The sequence below is a fragment of the Puma concolor genome, chromosome B1 (assembly GCF_028749965.1).
Source record: "Puma concolor isolate L17-30 chromosome B1, mPumCon1.1.hap2, whole genome shotgun sequence".
Classification (NCBI taxonomy): domain Eukaryota; kingdom Metazoa; phylum Chordata; class Mammalia; order Carnivora; family Felidae; genus Puma; species Puma concolor.
In genome coordinates, this window is record NC_141670.1 from 205,685,714 (window position 1) to 205,706,679 (window position 20,966).

At 54.0% G+C, this 20,966-nt stretch overlaps 2 protein-coding genes across 19 annotated transcripts in view; both read right to left on the reverse strand.

Annotated features, from left to right (window-relative positions):
* Nucleotides 1–1,615, reverse strand: part of HTT (huntingtin) — a 147,275-nt gene extending 145,660 nt beyond the window's left edge. For 3 of the 4 annotated variants that reach the window (XM_086705562.1, XM_025921615.2, XM_086705564.1), the window contains exon 1: nucleotides 1,224–1,615. In XM_086705562.1, coding sequence (XP_086561688.1) covers nucleotides 1,224–1,459 — 236 coding nt within the window. In that variant the 5' untranslated portion in view covers nucleotides 1,460–1,615. Of the gene's footprint in view, nucleotides 1–548; nucleotides 592–1,223 lie in introns of those variants that run through there. The other variant, XM_086705563.1, reaches the window with a different exon arrangement.
* Nucleotides 1,616–12,575: 10,960 nt separating this feature from the next.
* GRK4 (G protein-coupled receptor kinase 4) overlaps nucleotides 12,576–20,966 on the reverse strand; it is a 101,238-nt gene continuing 92,847 nt past the window's right edge. For 14 of the 15 annotated variants that reach the window (XM_086705574.1, XM_086705582.1, XM_086705575.1 and 11 more), the window contains 4 exons: nucleotides 17,893–18,027; nucleotides 15,687–15,824; nucleotides 15,186–15,323; nucleotides 12,576–14,157 (listed from right to left, as the gene is read on the reverse strand). In XM_086705574.1, coding sequence (XP_086561700.1) covers nucleotides 14,104–14,157; nucleotides 15,186–15,323; nucleotides 15,687–15,824; nucleotides 17,893–18,027 — 465 coding nt within the window. In that variant the 3' untranslated portion in view covers nucleotides 12,576–14,103. The remainder of the gene's footprint in view (nucleotides 14,158–15,185; nucleotides 15,324–15,686; nucleotides 15,825–17,892; nucleotides 18,028–20,966) is intronic. The other variant, XM_086705569.1, reaches the window with a different exon arrangement.

A 20,966-nucleotide genomic window follows, 5' to 3' on the forward strand; every position in this document is an offset into this window, starting at 1 on the left:
ACGGCAAGGATCACGTCAGCAGCCTAACAAATACGAAAACCTTACTAAAAATGGATCAGTCGTAACAGAGTGAGTTTCTCAAAAACTGTCCTCATCAAATGCCACCTTGTACACATCCAGAAGGAAAATAAAATGCCCTGGAGGGGGAGAAAGGCCTGACCTGCAGCAGGGCGCTCCCAACCCCTGCTCAATTCGGCTCATGAAGACTTCAAGGGAAAGCGCCTGGGTGCTGTCAGAAGGTCCGGTCTCTTTCTGTCTCAAAAATTCTCCCGGCACAAGCAACAGACACCCCCAGCTTTCCAACACTACCAGATGTCACCAGCGAAGGCGACAGGAGCCGCCCGCGGGGCCCGCAAGCAGGCTGGACCACGACCCCGGTGTAGCGCGCGTCATTCATCCCCCCGCCAATTAACCTCTCCCTCTGCAAGGGGCTGCTTTTATTTCCAACTGAAAGCAGGCGATAAGCCTGTCAACTCTTCCTAATACTTGGGCCAATTTTCTGATTTCTCGCTTCTTAATAATAACCTTCTGAGCAGCTCACCACGTACTTGGCAAACCCAACTCAAGCGTCTGCAGACGAACTTGGGCTTAGGCAAGCGGCTCTCCTGCCGATGCCACCGATTCCCGAAGTAACGGAAGTGCCCTGAGAGTGACAGCCTCGAGTCACACAGGCTGCTTCAAGAGCCCCCTGGAAAAGAACCTCCCGCTGGGCCGGGCCCGCACGCCCGCGCCCTCCCGCGCCCTCCCGCGCCTCGCCACCCCAAAGGCATGATGTCATCGCTGTCCCCCCATCACCCCAGCTCCAATGCCTGGCGCGTCGCGAAGTGTCCTGCGCCCCAGCGCTCCTCCCTCTCAGAGAGGAGGAGAGGGAAGGCAAGGGAAGGGAAGTGGCGGTCTCGGCTCTCCCAAGTTCTGCTCACAGCACAGCCCGTCTCTTGCAAATATAAAGCAGCAAGTTCCTTCCCTAACTTCGCACGCCGGGAAAGGCAGAGGACCGGGGCCGAGCCCGCGTCGGTGCCTTCAGCGGAGGCCCGTGAGGCCGTGCCTGCCTGCGGAGCGGCGCAGACGCACGCGAGGGGACCCGGTCAGGGCCCCGGGACGGGGTCTCGCAGCACGAAGGGCGACGATGCGCCGGGAGCTCGGGGGCCGCGGGGCCGGGGTCTGCAGGGACGCCGCCGCTCCCGGCCGTCGCTGGGCCGGAGCGGCAGCGGGCCCATACTCACGGTCGGTGAAGCGGCTCCTCGGCCACGGCCGGGCCGGGGGGCGGCGGGGGCGGCGGCGGGGGCGGCGGCTGAGGCTGAGGCAGCGGCGGCTGCGCCTGCGGCAGCGGCTGAGGAGGCTGAGGCGGCGGCGGCGGCGGCTGCGGCTGCTGCTGCTGCTGCTGCTGTTGCTGCTGCTGCTGCTGCTGGAAAGACTTGAGGGATTCGAAGGCCTTCATCAGCTTTTCCAGAGTCGCCATGGCGGCCTCCCGCACCGCGGGGACAGCCCCCGGAGCCCTGGAGCCGACTCGCGGCGCCGCTCAGCAGCGCGGCAATGAATGGGGCTCGAGGCCGCAGGCAGTAGCGGAACCGAGGCTCCCGGCCATCTTGGAGCAGTCCCGGCAGCCCCCGCGGCCGTACGTCCCGGGACGCTGCGCCGGCGGGGCGGGGCCAGGCCGGGCCGGCGGGATTGACAGCCAATGGCGGCGACCTCTGCCAATGGCCGGCCGAGGCGCCGGCCCGGCCCGGTCCCGCGGGGGTCACCTCTCTGGGCCGCGGCTGAGATCACCGCGCCGCTGAGATCACCGCACCGCCCTCCGGAGGGGGCGGGGCAGAAGGGGAGAGGCGGGGCAAAAGGGGAGAGGCGGGGCAAGGGGCGGGAGCGGCGCCGTAGGGGGCGGGACAGAGGGCCGGCGGAGCGGGGCGGGGCGGGGCGGATCGCGGGGGCGGGGGCGGTGGTGGAGAGAGGGGCGGGGAGCGGTGCGGCAGGGGGCGGGACAGAGGGCCGGCGGGGCGGGGCGGGGCGGGGCGGCACCGGGGAGCGCGGCGGAGCGAGCCCGGCGGGCAGGGCAGGGCCGGGTGGGACAGAGCGGGGCCGCGTCCCAGCCCCTGGGGGTCCGTCCGGGCGGTGGGGAGCACAGGTGTCTCGCCTCGCTGAGTCTGCAGCGCGAGGGGGAGCGGAGGGTAGGCACGGGGGTAAAAATCTGCCTGGTCGGTGCCTGCTACCCGCAGAGGCTGTGGCTGGTGCAGCAAGGAGCAGCTTTGACCCCAGAGATGGCACCCGCAGCAATAACTGCCCGATCCCAGCGGGTCCCCTTCAAGGAGACTACTGCTCCACAGATGTCTGTAGGGCACCTCCTGCTTGGGGTGGGGCAGGCTGGGGAGAAGGGTCCTGGAGCGGAGGTCGGTGAGTCAGCAGAGGACCACAGGGGACAGTGGGGCATCCAAGGGCGGCCATCCAACCTTACTGGCGGGGAGTGGGTTCGCCCCAGAGAGAGCTGCCTGGGGGGGAGGTGATGCATGCCTAGGAACCTCCAGGGCGCACTCAGGGCAGCGCCCTACTCTGGACCCACAAGCCACAACTCCCCTTTCTCTCACAGCCTGTCAGTTGTCCCAGGCGGTCAGTAAAGGGAAGCCCAGCGGCACCACAGAAGTTGTCCCTGAGGGGATAGCAACAGGGCCCTCCTTCAGGGAGAGGGCATCAGAGCATCATGCCACCAGCCTCCAGGTCCCAGTTCCGTGATGTTAATAAAGACCTTGTCCACGGGGCCAGGCCACGTGCCAGCTCAGGCACAGCAGGCCACAATGGCCGGGCTCCAGGCTGTCAGGTGCTGTGGTCCGCTGACGTTTAAGACAGCGCAGTGACCCCCTCCCAATATCCATACCCTTCTATAGTCCTCTCCCCTGGAGTGTGGCCTGTCCCTGGTGGCTCGCTCGTAACCAAGTGAATAAGGCAAAGGTGGCATTCAGGATTAGGCTACAAACTGCTGTGTCTGTGTTGGGAGAGGCCACGTGGCCAACAGTCCGTGAGAAACTCCTGCTGCCTGGAATGGGGATATATTGGTTGGCACTTGAGAAGTCGTTTTGGGTCATGAGGATGAAAACCACATCCTGGCAGGATGGAGCTAGACGGAGCCAGGGCCCAGATGACTGGGCCATTCCAGCCTGGCCTGCCTATCTCTGGACTTCTCAAAATCTGTGAGCCAGAAACAATTCTATTTTGTTTAAGCTCCTGTTACTTTGGATTATTCTGTTTATATGCTGCTAGACCAAATTCTAAACCGGTCCAGAGAGGTTGAGTCATGAGACCTTATTTGCCCACAAGAGATCACGGCTGTTTCAGCCACGGCAGGAAGAAAGTCACCCGTCCAGAACTTACTATGATCCTGACAGGAAGGCCTTTTAGAAAGGGACTGTCATGAGAGCAGATTGTGTTTAAATTCAGAGAAAAGTTTGGCATAGTCCAAAACAGAGCCATTAAAGATGAACACAGGTGGGTGTGCAGTTCGGCCTGGTGTCTCCAAAGCCTTAAAAACAGGCATAGTCCCTGGGGCTCCTGGGTGGCTCCATCGGTGAAGCGTCTGACTTCGGCTCAGGTCATGATCTCGGGGTCCGTGAGCTAAAGCCCCACGTCAGGCTCTGTGCTGATCGCTGGGAGCCTACAGCCTGCTTCAGATTCTGTGTCTCCTTCTTTCCCTGCCCTTCCCCCGCTCACACTCTGTCTCTGTCTCCCCAAAATGAATAAACATTAAAAGTTAAAAAAAAAAAAAAAAGACAGGCATAGTCCCTGAACAGTAAAGACACTTCTGGTAATTTACCCCAGGGAAACAGTCACGTATACGTGAGGACGATCGCTTATTACAGCAACACTGAGGACAAAAAACATGGAAACAACATAAATGCTGGACAGAACAGGCGGCTAAATGTATCATGATCCATCCACAGGACTGCAGTCGCTCAGATCCTGCTTTAGGAGAGCATTCGTGACACAGGCAAAGTGTGCAATGCGTGAGCACACTACTATGCATAGCGTGACCTCCGCCCCTTTCTTTTTTTAAAGAGGGAGAAGAAACCACACACACACACACACACACACACACACACACACACACACACACACACACAGAAAAGGGACCTGGTCAGTAAGTCTGTGACAGTGACTCTTGTGAACAAGGAAATAATAGGTGATTTGTATCTTAACCTTTGTGTTTTTTCTGTATTTTTCAAATCTTCCACAACGAACTTGTACTATTTAGTAGGAAAGAATGTGAAAGAGTAGGTTTGGGTGGGGGAGCTAAAAACGAAAGCCTAGCAACACACTGGTGACAGATCCTGCCGAGGGAGAGAGGGAGATATTTAAAGCGCCCAGCGCCCCGCACAAATGGGGTATGGTGCAGCTGGGGACGGACGCACATTCTGGACCCCAAACCCGGTAGGCGTCCCCGGGGCGCACGGCAGGGCCACAGGGAACGAGGTGAGTGGGCCGGTGGCTCCTGCCCGTCTCCCCTGAAGCTTCCTTCCAATTGAGAGAGAGCTATTGCCATGTATCTTAATTCTACACAAATGCACACACATACTGCAAAAGACACAGACACAGTGATTGTGGTTTTGAACAATCAACATTTGTTTAAACTGACTCCCACCTCTACCGTGTCTTCTTACTCTTCGTGCCCTCCTGCATCTCCGAGCTTCCAGCTGGGGTCATGGTCTTCCGCCCGGAAAACACCACAGAGACTTGCTTTTACAGGGCACCTTTTACCGCTGAAATCCCTCTCAGTTGACCTGAAAAAACCTTTACTTTGCCTTCATTCTCAATGGAGTTTTGGTTGTGTATAGAGTTCAAGGATGACAGATGTTTCCTGTCAGCAGATGAAAGGCCTGGACACCACTGTCCTCTGCTTTTCATTCTGCCTGTTGAGGAGTCGGCTGTTGGTTGAATGGTTGTTCCTTGAGGTGATGTGTCTTTTTTGCCTCTCTGTCTGCATTTAACCTTTTCTTGCTATCTTTGGCTCCCTTGGTTGTGCACGTGCACGTGTATGGAGAGAGGAGCCGGCCTCTTGACGGTGACCCTGGGGATCCCGTTCAGTGATACAGCAGTCAGATGCTCGCCGGGAAGGGCTCGAAAGGCTGGCTGATACCAGTTCTGGAAGTTCTGGGATGCGAGTTCCCTGGTGAAAGATGTCTGGGATCAGGCTGTTCTTTTCATCAGCAAAGCCGTTCCCCGGAGCCTGAAGTCTGCCACTGCTGCGTGATCAGCCAGGGGCTCCCGGTTCCCTTCGGATCCCCGTAAACATGCACGTTGACAGGGAACAAGGTCCCTCTCCTGGGATGCTTCCAGTGGCCGTGGCCGCCTGGCCTGTGTGGAGCTAACACACAGCAGGAACTTGAGACAGGTGCTTCTTCTAATGGCCTTCTGCCTCCACGTTTCTCCATTCGCTCCACTGTATGTCCACACTGCGTGTCCTCTACATGGTGTTGGTCGTTCCTGGCTTGCTTAACAGTCGGGTTTCTTTTCTTTCTTTTTATTGTTTTATTTTTTTTAATGTTTATTTATATCTGAAGGAGAGAGGGATGGACTGTGAGCGGGGAGGGGTAGAGAGACACAGAATCCAGTGCAGGCTCCAGGCTCCAAGCCGTCAGCACAGAGTCCGATGCGGGGCTCAAACTCAAGAACTGTGAGATCATGACCTGAGCTGAAGTCAGACGCCCGACAGACTGAGCCACCCAGGCGTCCCACAGTAGGGTTTTCACTGAATCTGCTTGGAATTAGTTGGGTTTGACGGCTCTCAGGTTTTGGAAAAACTGGACTTATTTTACTGGTTCTCTCCCTGGCCGTTTCCATTCCGTTGTTCAATCCTCGTTTAACCATTAAGTTCTGGAGATTTTGTAGTTTTCTGTACTAGAATGCCTGATCAGTTCTACAGGATGCCGTGTCACTTTTTAAAGTTTCTAGTTCCCTGATGAATTTGTCATGCCTTGAACATCACGTGCACAGCTTTCGAAGACTTTGTGTCTCCTTGATTTCCATTTCCCGGAGCATCTAAGGGCATGCCTCTCCTGTCTGAAGTTTCTGCTAATTCTCATTTGTATTGTCACATCTCCTATCCCTGCTTCTCTTTGCTTGTATACGGGACATTGTATTTGGAAACCATTATAGAATAATTTGAAGCTTAAGGTATTGTCTTCCTCCAGGGAATATTTTATTTGCAATGCTGGGCAACTTGGGACGTGAGAAGTCCCGGGGCGTCTTAATCCAGGTTGCAGTTATGAAGTTCTCTGGGCCACTCCAGAGCTGGCTTACTCCCAGGTCACCCTTTTTCTTGGGTGGGCTGGACCCCAAAGTGGTGACTGAACCGCCTGGGGCCCCAGTCTTGGCACGCCTTGGATTTGACTTGTGTTCCCCTGCCTCAGCCTCTCAAGTGTCTTAGGATCCTCCCCGGTCCCCCCACAGCAGGAGGAGCCCTGGCATTTGGCTCATCTCTCTAGGTTCCTACCCTCTCCTGGCTTTCAGCCCTGACAGTTGCTTACTCTCTTGATGTTTATACTTGTCAGAAGGTAAGTCCATATTCCCTAGACCACCCTTGCTGTATGTGGAAGTTCTCCTCTGCATATTAAATAGGATGTTAATTGAGAGTGGTCATCCTTCTCTTATTCCTGATTTTAACATGAATGCCTCCAGTGTATATGGGTAAGTTGCTGCCTTCTGGGCCGATACGTCTATTCCATTGTACTAAAGAAGTATTTATTCAGTTTATTGACTGAATGTAACATAGATAAAATGAGTCCCTGTCCTAGGCAGCCCTTAACCCAGTGGTGAGGCACAGCCATAGTGAATTGTTGCTTCTACATCCAACTATCCAACAGCACAGAACTGTCCACTTCCTCCGTCTCCACACGTCCAACCTGCCCAGCCACCGCTGGCCCCCACGTGGCTCCTTCCTTCCACTCCTGCCGCCCCAAGCCCTGGCTTCATGCAGCAAATGGAGTGCACTTTTCTTACCTCTCTTACACACACGTGAAGTTAGTAGTGCAGCGGCCACCCAGTATACCTTCCTCTATATTCAACGATGGTTAACGTCTTGTCGTATCACCCCCCCCCCCACCCCTGCAATCACTGGAAAGTACGTTGAAGACATTGTCACACTCTACCCAGCAATACTTTAGGAGATGCCTTCAAAACTAATGGCCACAATACCATTTTCACATAACTATCTAACATCACCTAAAATCCAGTCCTGAGTGAAATTTCCAAATGGCCCCAGTATGTCTTTTAAGTTTTTTAAAATGAGGATCCAATCAAGGTTCATGCTTTGCACTTGGGTTGTTATAATTTTTTATGGATAGTTCTCCATTGTTGTTGTTGTTATTGTTGTTGAAATGACACTGACCTTCTAAAGCATCCAGGCCAGTTTCTCCTGGAACATCCTCCCTTGTGAATTTGGTTGCCTCCTCGAGGTGTGGTTTGACTTGTTCCCATATCCCTCGCATTTTCTGTAACCTGGAAGATTGGTTGCACTGCCCCATACTTTAGCCACTAGCCACATGTGGCTATTGAGTACTTACTAACTGTAAGGGCGCCTGGGTGGCTCAGTTGGTTAAGCATCCGACTTCGGCTCAGGTCATGATGGCTCGAGAGTTTGAGCCCCATGTCGGGCCCTGGGCTGACACACACATTCTGTGTCTCCCTCTCTCTCTGCCCCTCCCCCCGCTCATATGCGCGCACGTGCGCGCGCGCTCTCTCTCTCTCAGAAATAAACAAACATTAAAAAAAAATTTTTTTAAGGTAATAACTCTGAACTGAGATGTGCTGTAAGTACAAAATACACCAGATTTCAAATACTTCGTATAAAGTAAAGAATGTAGAATATCTCATATTTATACTGTTTACTTGTAGAAATAGTATTTGGATATATTGGGTTAAACAAAAATATTAAAAGCAGTTTCTTTTTACTTTTTAAAAATTACATATGTGGTTCACACATTGTGTTGCACGGCTCTGGTCTGGAGGCCAGCTAGGCTCCCATCAAGCCCTTTGGGAAGGAGGCTGCCTAGGTGGGGCTTGTCCCAGGGTCAGGCTGCCCTCTGTCAGCGGGGCCGTGTGGGGTCACTCAGCAGAGCTGGTAACCACCAGATCTCTCCCGTGTAAAGTACCTTTTCCTCTACAATCAGGAGGTCCTTTGTGGCTGTTCTCTGCAGTTCTCCGGACCTGTGAGAATTCTCCGTTACCCAGAAGCCTTCCACCAGTGGGTCTGGCACCCCCCCGACGAGCCCAGCCCGAGTTGGCTGGGAGGCTGGAGCGGCAGAGGGGTGGCTGTTGCAACTCCCTCGTTTCTTCTGCTTCAGCTGCCTGGCTGTCCTCTCTGAGGGACAGCTTGTCCCCCCATGTCGCATCCATTCCCTCCCTCCCTCCTCTCCTCCCAATCTTAAAAACTGTATGTGTCACAACCAGTTTTACCATTATTCTTTTGTGGAAGCTCAAGTTGTCCCCAGTTCAATGCAAGCCCCTTCAAAGTAGCTCCTGTGTCCTTTTGACACACCCCGTCATGTCTCGAGCACTTTCTCATTTTATGTCACAACAAGATGTTCCCAGCCTGTCCTTCCTGCCTCAAACCCGGAATCGGCCATTTCTCTAAGGAGCCCTGACTCTTCGGTACATAATGACGTCTAGAAACGAAGAGCTGGGCTCCACGCATGCTCGCTGCTGTGGGGGTGTCACTGCTTCTGGGCCCTTCAGAGCACGCAGAGCTGGGGATTCATGAGTGGGTATCTCAGTTCAATTATTTTCATTCTCTTTCACTGTAGTAAAATATACAGAGCATAAAATTGACCATTTTAACCATTTTCAAGTGCACAGTTCAGTGGCACCCGATTCAAATTTATTTTAAAGAGTCTTTTTTAAGTTTATTATTTTTCTATTTTTTTTTTAATTTTTATTTTTTATTAAAAATTTTTTTTTCAACATTTATTTATTTTTGCGACAGAGAGAGACAGAGCATGAATGGGGGAGGGGCAGAGAGAGAGGGAGACACAGAATCGGAAACAGGCTCCAGGCTCCGAGCCATCAGCCCAGAGCCTGATGCAGGGCTCGAACTCCCGGACCGCGAGATCGTGACCTGGCTGAAGTCGGACGCTTAACCGACTGCGCCACCCAGGCGCCCCTATTTTTCTATTTTTTAATGTTTATTTTTGAGAGAGAGAGAGAGAGAGAGAATGAGTGGGGGAGGGGCGGGGGGGGGAGAGAGAGAGAGAGAGAGAGAGAGAGAGAGAGAATCCCAAGCAGGCTCTATGCTGTCAGTGCAGAGTCTAATGTGGGGCTCGGACCCACAAACCCCAAGATCGTGACCTGAGCCGAGATTAAGAGTCAGACACTCAACCGACTGAGCCCCCCAGGCACCCCTCACATGCCTCGTGTTATAGATGATGAAACACAGACCCAGGAGGGGTGGTGACATGAAATGACGTGCCGAGTCTGCATCACCAGGTCCTGGCGCTGACGCCCCGGGTAAGGTGAGCACTAACGGGAAACTTTGAGTCGGAAACTCTTAACAACAGTATGCTCACAATCCAGCAAGAACCTGAGACGGGCGAGCAAAGATTGGGGACAGCACTAGCCCAGACCGGTACGAACACACGCAAACAGGACTCCAAACACTGTTAGTTGAATAAATTCTTGTCACTTTTCTCAAGAGGGATTTGGCAGCATCCATCAAAAGATTTAAGTACACAAACTATTTGACTTAGCGTCTACTTAAGAGTGTTACTGGGGCACCTGGGGGGCTCGGTCGGTTGGGCGTCTGACTTCAGCTCGGAGATCGTGATCTCGCCGTTCGTGGGTTCGAGCCCCGTGTCGGGCTCTGTGCCGACAGCTCAGAGCCTGGAGCCTGCTTCGGATTCTGTGTCTCCCTCTCTCTCTGCCCCTCCCCGGCTCGCATTCTGTCTCCCTCTCTGTCTCAAAAATAAACAAACATTAGATATTTTAAAAAAAATTTTTAAGTGTTACTCTAGAGACATTATTAGATAAGCACTCAAAGATGGAGGTACAAAGGTGTCAATCAAAGTAATAATATCAAAAAGATGAAATGACCTCAATGTCCAACAGTAAGGCATTGGTAGAAACATTCATACTTTCATATATCAGAATGCCCAAAAGCCATTAAAAAATGACACATTCAGGAGGATGTGGAGAAACTGGAACCCCGTGCACTGTCGGTGGCAATGCAGACTGGGGCAGCTACTGTGGAAAACAGTATGGAGGTTTCTCAATTACCCTACGGCCCAGCAGTCCCGATTCTGAGTATTTACCCAAAAGAATTGGCACCCGGGCCTCAAAGAGATATCTGCCGAATTCATAGCCGCCGAAAGGTGGAGACCCAAGCGCCCGTCAGCGGATGGACGGACAAACAGTGTGGTCCATCCACACAATGGAGTGTTATTCAGCCCTAAAAAGGAAGGAAATCCCGGGGCGCCTGGGTGGCTCCGTCAGTTAAGCTTCCGACTCTTGATTTCGGCAGGTCACGATCTCACAGCTCATGAGTTCAAGCCCTGAGTCTGGTTGAGTGCTGACAACATGGAGCCTGTGTGGGCTTCCCTCTCTCTCCCTTTCTCTCTCTGCGCCTCCCCCCTCCCCCACCCTGGGCAAATAAATAGGTAAACATTAAAAAAAAAAAAAAGGGGGAAGGAAATCCTGCCACCTGCCACCACCTGCATGAACCGTGAGGACACTATGCTCAGTGAAATGAGCCAGTCATGAAAAGACAAATAGAGTAGTTAAATTCAGAGAGACAGAAAGGACATGGTGGGAGCCAAGGGCTAGGGGGAGAAAGGAGAGTTGTGTTTAATGGGGACAGAGTGTCAGATTCACATCAGTCTAGAGATGGGTGGTGGTGACGGTTGCACAACAATGTGAATATACTTAATGCCAAACTGGACACTTAATGTTAAGGGGGTACATTTTATGTATATGTATGTTTTGCCACTGAAAAAATAAAGAAAAAGAAATACTTCATTTCTTTTTTTAAATTTTATTTTATTAAAAAAATTTTTAATGTCTATTTAATTTTTTGAGAGAGAGAGAGACACACACACAGAATCCAAAGCAAGCTCCAGGCTCTGAGCTGTCAGCACAGAGCCCTACACAGGCCTCAAACTCATGAACCGCGAGATCATGACCTCAGCCGAAGTCAGATGCTTAACCAACTGAGCCACCCACGTGTCCCAGAAATACTTCATATCTAATGAAAATCTTTACCAGAAGAAAAACCTAGTTTTTGATGAAACTGACAGGGAACTTTGAAGACATTTTTGGTGGGAGAGGAAATTTTAAAAATTTTCAGAAGGGCAGTTTGTTCTCATAGGTATATAATATACATTCTTTTAAAATGTCCATATACCTTTTTTTAGTATGTAATTGTGCTTTATTGGGGGAAAACAAATAATTTTTACAAGACAATGTTTATTTTTATCTGTTTTTTTTTTTTTAGTTTTTTTTTTAAGTTCATTTATTTGTTTTAAGAGAGAGAGAGAAAGAGCATGAGCAGGGGACAGGCAGAGAGAGCGAGAGAGGGAGAAAGAGAATCCCAAGCAGACTCCACTGTGTCAGCACAGAGCCTGACACGGGGCTTGATCTCATGAACTGTGAAATCACGACCTGGGCCGAAATCAAGAGTCAGTCACTTAAACTGCCTGAGCCACCCAGGAACGCTTGTTTATTCTTACCTTAGTAATAAACAGATGTGGTCAACAGAAAAGGGCAGACAGTGCTTATAAAGAAAACAGCATGCCTCTGTCCCTTTTCCACCCATCCCAGTGGAAATGGGCAGAAAGCCCATGGAAAGCCACTTGGAATTGCTTTAGCTCTTTCTTGCAGCGTTTACATCAACCGTTCATACACTTTAACCGAAGGATCCCCTGCTACAAATCTACCTTAGAAACACTAACATGTGCACAAAGATAACAGTACAGGGATGTCCATCCCATTGGTGTTTATAGCAGCAAGAAAGCTGCAAACAATGATTGTGTGGATTGTCTGATACATGGTGGCCTAAATGTGCAGTAAAAGATGATATTTAAATGACATGGCAAGAAACAAGTTAACTACAAATTACATAAATATAGAATAAACTGCTGATAGGGATTATCTTTGGACAGTGGCTGATATTAAAGGTGAATTTTTCACTGTGTAGCCTTTACTTTCAAAACTCTCTTCAATACATGTGTACTTGCTTATAACCAGAGAGGGACGACAAGTCGACACGTGATGTTCCGGTCTGAAAAAATCCTCCCTAGATTTCTTGCCTCAGTCAGGACTCTTCGCTTGGTCTTGGAGACACTCAGCTCAGACTGGCTTAAGCAGGAAAAAAAAAAAAAAAAAAAAGGAAGAAAGGACTGAACTGGTCCCTGGAGCTGTGCACAGCCCCCCAACCCTGAGGGCAGAGGACCCCTCAGGCTCCCCTGGGGCCGGGGCTCTGCAGGCAGGTGGCTCCACCCCCACGAGGGGCAGGAGTGTCCTCGGAAGGGATGAAGGCAAGCTGGAGGACCACTGCCCCTGTGCCCACACTGATGGAAGTGTCCGGAAGGCCTCAGAACGTAAACAGGTGGTAGGAATAAAGGTGATTTTTATTTTCTTTAGACTTTTTTTTAGAAAATTTTTTAGATTAGTCTGATTTTTTAGAAAATTAGCCTGTAATTTTTACCAAGAGCAAGCATTACCCTCCCACAGTTACTAACATATTTACTGAGCGGGTAGCACATACCAAACGCTCTACTGAATGCTTTACGAAGATGCTGAAGTTTCTGTCCCCACCTCCTGCCGTCTCCATTCTGGAGACGAGGGCCCCCATCTGAAGAGAAGCCATCCCTAAAAAAAGGTAACTTCTCTCTCCCCTCACCTGGGTATAAAGCACGCTCGGGATCAACGTCTGCTGGTCTCCAAGGACAAGGCCAGGCGGGGGCTTTCCTTGAAACACTGGCCCAGCGCTACGGTGCTCCAGCGGCTGACAACACGCGTGGAAAACCAATTTCAGACACGCCGTGATGCCGACGGCACTCAGAAGCACCTCCGGGCGCAAGTCTCCACCAAGGCAGAGCGGGCGGCCGTCCCCCTGGGGACACGCGGCGGACCCTGGCTCACTCTCCTGCACACCGCCGTGGGGTGGTGTCCCAGCGTCCAGAACAAGTCCTTGCCGTTGGCTCAAGTCGCCGAGGTCTGGGCCCTGGCTTCTCACCCCACAGCCCCCGCTGAAGGCCACACACACGTGGATACGGGAGAAAGCGCCAGTTCTGCACCTAGGGGCCACCCGCAGAGGTCTGTGTGCACCCCACCCCCGGGGGCTGCACAATGCCTGTGGGTGTGAGCGCCCCTCCCCGGGGCAACAGAGCCCACGTTTCCACCTGAGGTTTGGGGCTCCGCCTTCTTCTCTGGGCAGCAGGGGCTGAAGGAGAGTTACTGACCTCAGAATTCTGGGGGCTCCTGCCGGCTAGGCGCCAACCAGCGCTTGGAAGGGGGCTCCTCGCTCACGACCACCTCCCACCTGTGCGTCAGGCCGGGGAGCCCCGCAGTCCCAGAGACTCACTGGGGCTGCCCCGGTTGGGTGAGTCACCGCTGCCAGCCACGCCCTGGCCTCAGGGTGCTGGAAACACCCCTGGAAGGTGCACAGCAGCCACAAGGACAGGCACACAGGCGGAGACACGCCCTGGCGGGAGAATCTTGGTGACTAAGGTGCAGATGTCAGCCTGAACGCAAGCGGGCGAAGGCTTTGTGACGCCGGGGCCCTGGGGAAGGCAGGGCCGGCCTGTGCTCCCCCTCAATGACACCGGAGGGCACTCCGGGCTGAGGAACAGGACCCTCAGCTCAGGACACTGGTGGGCGGATGCCCAAGCCCTCCCCTCTCCCCTCTCCGTGGCACAGGTCCACCCCTGGGGGGTCTCAGCATCCAGGTGGTCCACAAGGGCCTTCGTCTTCAACCCGGCTTTGGTGACAAGGTGATTCACGTATGAATATAGAGACGTCTGCAGACTCATGAGGCTCTCATTTTACGAGGTGTCACGTGTTTATTGCTGTTCACAGATGGGGTCAAACACCACGCTCGTGCTCCTGGGCGCTGGGGCCCGGCTCTGCAGTGAGTGGTCACACCACTGAGGGCAGCTCTTCCTTGTCGCTGGGGACACCGCTAATGCAGCCCTGCAACACGGCAGAGTGGCCGGGTCAATCTCTTACCCGCTCGGCTGGCTCAGCTCTCCTGTGCTGGACGCGCAACTTTACAACCGCGGGGAGGGGGACCAACTTTAGGGCTGAGTTTCACACTTCCTCTCATCACCTCACGGTAGGGAAGCTGCTCAGTTCACACACACACACACACACAGTGTCTCAGATTCGGTTTCTCTGTCACACACCCAACTGCAATTCCTCAACCCTGAGCTGGGCCTGCAAGGAAGGAAACAGGGCCCGGGCTCCCCCTGCGAGCACCAGGTGGCGCAGAGCGGCCCCTCCCGCACCAGGACACCACAGCTGCAGGTGTCCCTGCCCGGCAACCTGCTCGCCTCGGCTCAGGCCTGCGTGTGGAGCGTGTCCAGACACGACTTCCTGCGCATGGACAGACCGACCGTGCTAACGCACACCTGGCCCCCGTTCTCCAAGGAAGCGTGGTCATGGTGGACATGCCCGACAGACCTTTCCCACCCAAGGCGTGTTTTTCACACTGAACAAAGATGGACTCGAATGTTAGTGGACAAGCTCTGAACGAGGCCTTCGAGAACGGACAGGGCACCAAGCAGGATAAGCCGCTAGTCCAAGGAGAACTGCACTAGGAGGAAACATTTCTAGATACGGCCCGCGAAGTGTCTCCGAACCACTCCTCCAGGTTCTCTGTGAAAGCAGGCTAGCGAGGGAGCGGCTGTGAAGTCAGAACGGGCACGGAGTAATCTACATGGCGTATACCGTTTCCAGACTGTTCTCCACGACACCGATTTTGGAGTACGCTTAAGTGCTTTGTCAGTGAGAGAGGGATCTGCTTCGGAGGCAGGTAAGCCCTTTTCCTTTTTGGATCAGAACAGTCTTCGTACCAACAGCAAACGCCCTTGTGAGGGTTTTTGAGCCCCCGTGGGGCTCAAATAGCACCACATTGCCAGAGCACTTAAATTATGTTTCTTTGCTTTTAACACGTCACATTTTTTAAGAATCCAAAGTAACAACATGCTTTTTGTTCTTACCCCTCTTCTGAGGAGTCTGTAGAAGAAGCCTCTCTTTGGTTTGGGAACTGGGTGGCTCAGTGTCTCTTGTAGATCCAGTGCCTCATATTCTCCAGTGTCACTTTCGTTGATGTCCTTAAAACAACCCGATTCGATCACCTGCATCCACAGAGAAGTGGGGGACACCGCGAGGTCAGTCGGCCACCCCCCCAACCCCGGCAACCGTGCCTGGCACTCTGGGGCCACCCCCATTCCCGTCCTCTTTCCTGCTTGCTGACTCCTTCTCAGGGTCCCTGACCTGGCCTCCTCCTCCTCTCCCTGAGCGCACCCCCAGAGCAGGCCAGTACCGTGGGCGCCGGGCACCGGCCAGGCCCGCTTTCGAAGTGAGACCCTTCGTGGACAACTATCCCCTTCCTGTGCGTAATGTTACCTCCAAGCACACGCACACACACACACACACACACACACACACACACACACACGTTTCCTCCTGGCATCGTACCCCGTAGAAACCCGCAGTACCTCGTTCTGCCAGGGGATGGAGACAGAGCCTGTGGCAAATTGGCTGTAGAAAGTATCATCTGTGGTGTCCAGGTAGACTCCCCTCACCGTGGAGAACTGGTCGATATCCACGACATCCTTACAATACACTGCCTTCGGCTGTGTGCAAAGAACAAAAAGGCGTTGGCCTCTGAGATGACTGGAATCAATCTTAGTTTCCTTAATTACTAAGAACACGACGCATATGAAATGGACCCATTCTGGGGCGCCTGGGTGGCGCAGTCGGTTAAGCGTCTGACTTCAGCCAGGTCACGATCTCGCGGTCCGTGAGTTCGAGCCCCGCGTCAGGCTCTGGGCTGATGGCTTGGAGCCTGGAACCTGTTTCCGATTCTGTGTCTCCCTCTCTCTCTGCCCCTCCCCCGTTCATGCTCTGTCTCTCTCTGTCCCAAAAATAAATAAATGTTGAAAAAAAAATTAAAAAAAAAAAAAAAGAAATGGACCCATTCACACTGTATCTGAAGCCTTTCCCTTCTCCAGGGAAGTCTCCTCAGTCGCAGGCCCTGTGGATGCCCTCTGGCCCGAAAACCTCCTGAGGCCCCCGCCCTCCTCTTTTCTGCAGTGGAAGGTGGGTTACAGGCAGAGGCAGGGATGAGGAATGGCAGGGCGGAGTCCCACCTGTGCCTCCAACCCTCGGCCTCCTTCACGTGAAGCGCCCTCTGCAAAGACTCAGTGGAAAACAGCAGGTCCCGCCTCCCCACCTGCTGTCAGAGGTCATCTAGTGGTCGGGAGCCGACCCCTCCTCTGGGACAGGAGCCCAGGCCAGCTGCCCTGAGGATCAAGCAAGCAGGGCGGGGCCAAGCCTGGGCCGCCGCCTCCTCCGTGCAGCCGCCTGTGCTTCTGGAAATAAGGCGTCGGCAGCTACAGACCAAACCGTGATAGTGCAAGAGGCACTGGCAGTTCTGAGAAATGTCCTGCCCACGTGCCGGAACCTGCCCAAAGAAGTGACATTCCATAGGTTGCCGGTCAGCACACGTCAGAGCAGTGCTATCCGTTCAGTCCCCACACAGCGGGGGAAGGGAGCAAATGGTGGCCACACTCAGGAAGCAGTCCACGAGAGGCCGAAGGCCCAGAGCCCCGTCCTGCCCCCCCCCCCAATAGACAAAACTGCCTACCCCACTGCCACCGGACTCCCCTGTCAAGTGGCCCCCACGGGCTCCTCTGGTTACGTTCAGCACAACACGCAGAACAGCCCCGGAGCCGGGACCCGCCAGGGCCTGCCCCAGGCTCGCCGGTGTGGCAAGGGCATCCCCGCCCCTCCCCGGAGAAGACCGCCTGCCTTCCCTGCTCCTCTCGGACCGACGGCCCGTCTCAAGTCCCTGCGGCACACAATCACTAGCCAGGGGGTTGGCCAGTTGTAACAAAGGTTGCCAGTTTGTAACCTGTCTCCCTGCCTATGTCCGCAGGCTGGATCGAGCTCCACGGCAGCGAGACCCGGCTCTCCTGTTCTCCCTGTGGCCTCAATCCCGAGATCTGTGTCCTGCGGGTAGCAGGCACCCCATGGATCTGTAGCTCGTGAGCTAATTCAAAGGAGGGAGGCACCGGATAACGCACTGGAGTACGGAATAAACACCCTAAGCCCTGAATCACACCCTGCAGAACTCTCTCCTCTTCACAGGTCTGTGCTGTGCCTGCAGCAGGCGGTTCAGGAGAGAGTGCGGACTGCTTGCTGCTCATTCGTTCACACTTCCATCCACAGGAGCTCATGCCTGGTGTTCCCACAGGCGTGGCTGCAAACCGGGCTCTGGGCGCGGCCCCCGCCGCAGGCTCACGAGGAGACTCACAAGGAGGCTCAGGGGACCTCCAGGGCTGCCGGTGTGGAGCCAGGAACCGGGAGATGCATACAGGGCAAGTGCTTCCCAGACTAAAGAGGCAGGCGTGCCCGCGCTGACACAAGAAAGGGGACGCCGGAACATGCAAGGCCTTGCCGGGCCCGCCGAGAAGGCTGTGGGGTGGTGCTGAGGTTATGAGTGGGGCAGGGCCAGGCTCAGCTGCCACGAAGGCCCGTGAGGGCCCGTGAGGACAGTGTGGTGCGTGGCGGGGGCTGGGGAAGGGGGTCCAGGGTGGGGCACCCCGGGCACAGCCGGGCTGCACCAGGTGACTCTGTATCTGCTGGAACAAAATCACTGGGTCACATGACCCCCTGCTCCTCTCTAGACAACGTACTTACATCAGGACAGAAAGGGGGATCCAACATATTTGCTTCCAGCTTCTTGAAGTTAATGTCCTTGAACACGGGGTGTCCCTTCACTTCCGCTGCTCCACCGCTGAAGCCCAGCCGTTGTCTGGGATTCTTGGTGAGTAACTGTGCCAGAGGCAGAAGCGAAGTCAAGTTAAGCTCCTGGGACGCGAGAGAGAACTCAGAAAATCTCCGCAATAAGAACCAGGGAATTAGGGGTAGCAAAGAGCACGTCCATCCAAACAAAGTTACGCAAATTTCAAAGTTTCAACCAAACCTCGTTAATTCAGATTTCTCTACTTTAGAATGCATGGTGCTTCAAAAAAAAGTGGAAGCTAATAAAATAACCCTTGAACCACCAGCAAATAAAGCGTGGGCTAAGTAAACCTTTGAGGAAGAATTTTAGCCATGGAAAAATTAAGGGGCTTTTTTTAAAGGAAAAGAAACCGTCAAGAACGTCCGATATGCCATTTTAATGCTATGTTATGTTTATAACCAGAAAGTTCTTTATTCATTAACTAGATCACTGAGGAACTCAGATGAGGCAGAATTTTGGCAAACCTAGTTCTGGAAATTGTATGTTCTTTTTTTTTTTTTTTTTTTTTAATTTTTTTTTTTTCAACATTTATTTTTATTTTTGGGACAGAGAGAGACAGAGCATGAACGGGGGACGGGGGAGAGGCAGAGAGAGAGGGAGACACAGAATCGGAAACAGGCTCCAGGCTCTGAGCCATCAGCCCAGAGCCTGACGCGGGGCTCAAACTCACGGACCGCGAGATCGTGACCTGGCTGAAGTCGGACGCTTAACCGACTGCGCCACCCAGGCGCCCCAAGGAAATTGTATGTTCTTAAAGTGATCAGGCAGCACCTCTTCCTAAAGTGTTCCTTACTCACACACTCATCATCGTCACCAATTCAAAGAGGTTCATCCACGGTTACTATCAGTCAGTAAGGCTGGGGGTGCTCAAAGCAACATGGGAGGCCGGGGCCTCTAAAGCACAGTGGAGCCAGCCTGGGGAGCCCCTGAGCTTGTACCTAAGGTTTTATCGGAGCACAGCCGGGCCGTTACCTGAGCTGGGCCCAGGGCCGCTTCTGCACTGGAGCGGTGAAGGACCAGCTGTGAGAGGGACCTGTGAGGCCCAGGCACCTTTACTCTCTGGCCCCTCACAAGAAACTTTGCTGGGGCGCCTGGGGGGGCTCAGTCGGTTGAGCGTCCGACTTCAGCTCAGGTCACGATCTCACAGTGCGTGAGTTCGAGCCCCGCATCAGGCTCTGTGCTGACAGCTCGGAGCCTGGAGCCTGCTTGGATTCTGTGTCTCCCTCTCTTTCTGCCCCTCCCCTGCTCACAGTCTGTCTGTCTGTCTGTCTCTTTCTCAAAAATAAATAAACATTTACAAAAACAAAAACCAGGAAAGTTTGCCGACCTTGGCCTCGCCTCGCCGCCAGCACCCACTTTTCTGAACAGAAATCAACTCCCAGTGCGACGCACGCCTACCTCGTTCACCTCCGCAGACCCACGGCCCTCATGTGCACTGTGCCCTCCGTCTAGAAGAGTCGTGGCCTGGCTCTCTCAGGCTCCAGCTTCCCACCTCAGACCTCCCTCGGCATACCTGTCACGACTGCTGTGACCACATCACGTGGGGAGCTGCTTGGAACAAAGCCTCCAGGGCCGGGGGTGGGGGGGGGACTCCCGCTCACTGCTGTGGCCCCAGCACCCAGCCGGGGCGACAGCTGAGTAAGATTCACTCAGTGCAGCTACCCCTCGCACACTTCGTTAATTCGAAACAGATCTGGAAACTAACTGTGGTACCAGATACAATCCCCACATCTCAGGGCTCCGTGACTCCACCATCCAGCCCGTTGCCAACACACACCCATCCAGTGGCCTTGGACTTGTGGTCAGAGAGCTCGGTTGGGATCAAGTCTGCCCACCGCCGTTGACGATGGGACATCACGAAAATCAAACTCTTAACTTTTCAACTGTGAGGCGAAGAAAATACCCCAGAAATCCACCATGAGATTAGATGAGACAACCTGTCAAAGAGTTTTGAAAACTACAGAAAGGTGCCCACGTGTCAGGCGCCACTCTGACCTCCTGCTTGAGTCACCGTAAACAGCCGGCGTTTCCTCTTCCCTGCCTTCTGCTCTGTCGAGCACAAGTGCAACACCCTGAACTCACACCAAGTCCGGGTCACGCGCTCGTCACAGGGGCAGAGTGCTGGGGGCAGGCAGAGAGGGTGAGGGGCCCCGCAGAAGCCTGCAGCACCACTCCCCGCCCCGGCAAGTCCCTGTCCCCAGAGGTGCCGTCCCCCTCGACTGCCCCTTGCCTCCCAAGACGCCCCTTCCTCTGGTCCTCGCTTGCTGGCACTGAACCCCCTCTCCAGGAAGCAGCCGCTGCCGATCTGTGTTGCCAGGACCGGCACACACACAGCTGCACCGCCTCCCGGCCAGCCTGTGGAGGAGAGGTCGTCACCACCCACAGCTTAGGGGCGAGAAACCAGAGGTGCCGGCAGGGAAACCCGGCACGGGGAGCGGACACGTGGCCCCTGGCACAAGCTCCAAGCCAGAGCCGCCAGCCCCAACACGGGCACTCAGGCGGGCACCGCCTTGCTCCCTGGCACCCCTAGCAGAGAAGAGCACTTCTCCAGCCTGAAAAGCCCTGAGTCCTGGTTTCTTCCTTGTTGACGGCACCTGTCAAATCCTGCTCTTCCACTACAGTTCTTTTTCACGTTAGGTCTACGCGTGCATTCCTTAGGGGCAGGCTCTTCCAACTCCATATTTTTACATTCCCACCGCCCTTATCAGTGCCTGGCAGATCACAAGCACTCGGTCAAATAGCAGCTTGGCCAGAGTGCCGTTAAACGTGGAGGCGCTGACCCAACACTGCCAGCTCCCAGCAGAATGAGCTGGCGGGGAGAAAGGCCAGCCTGCTTCCGCTGTCTGGTGACAGGCCACAAACATTGGTCACATCATATATGGAAACAACAGGGGAGGGAAAACAAAACAGGTACTCTCCAGCCACCGACAACTCACTGAAGTTACTGATCTACTCAGTATAGCGGCTG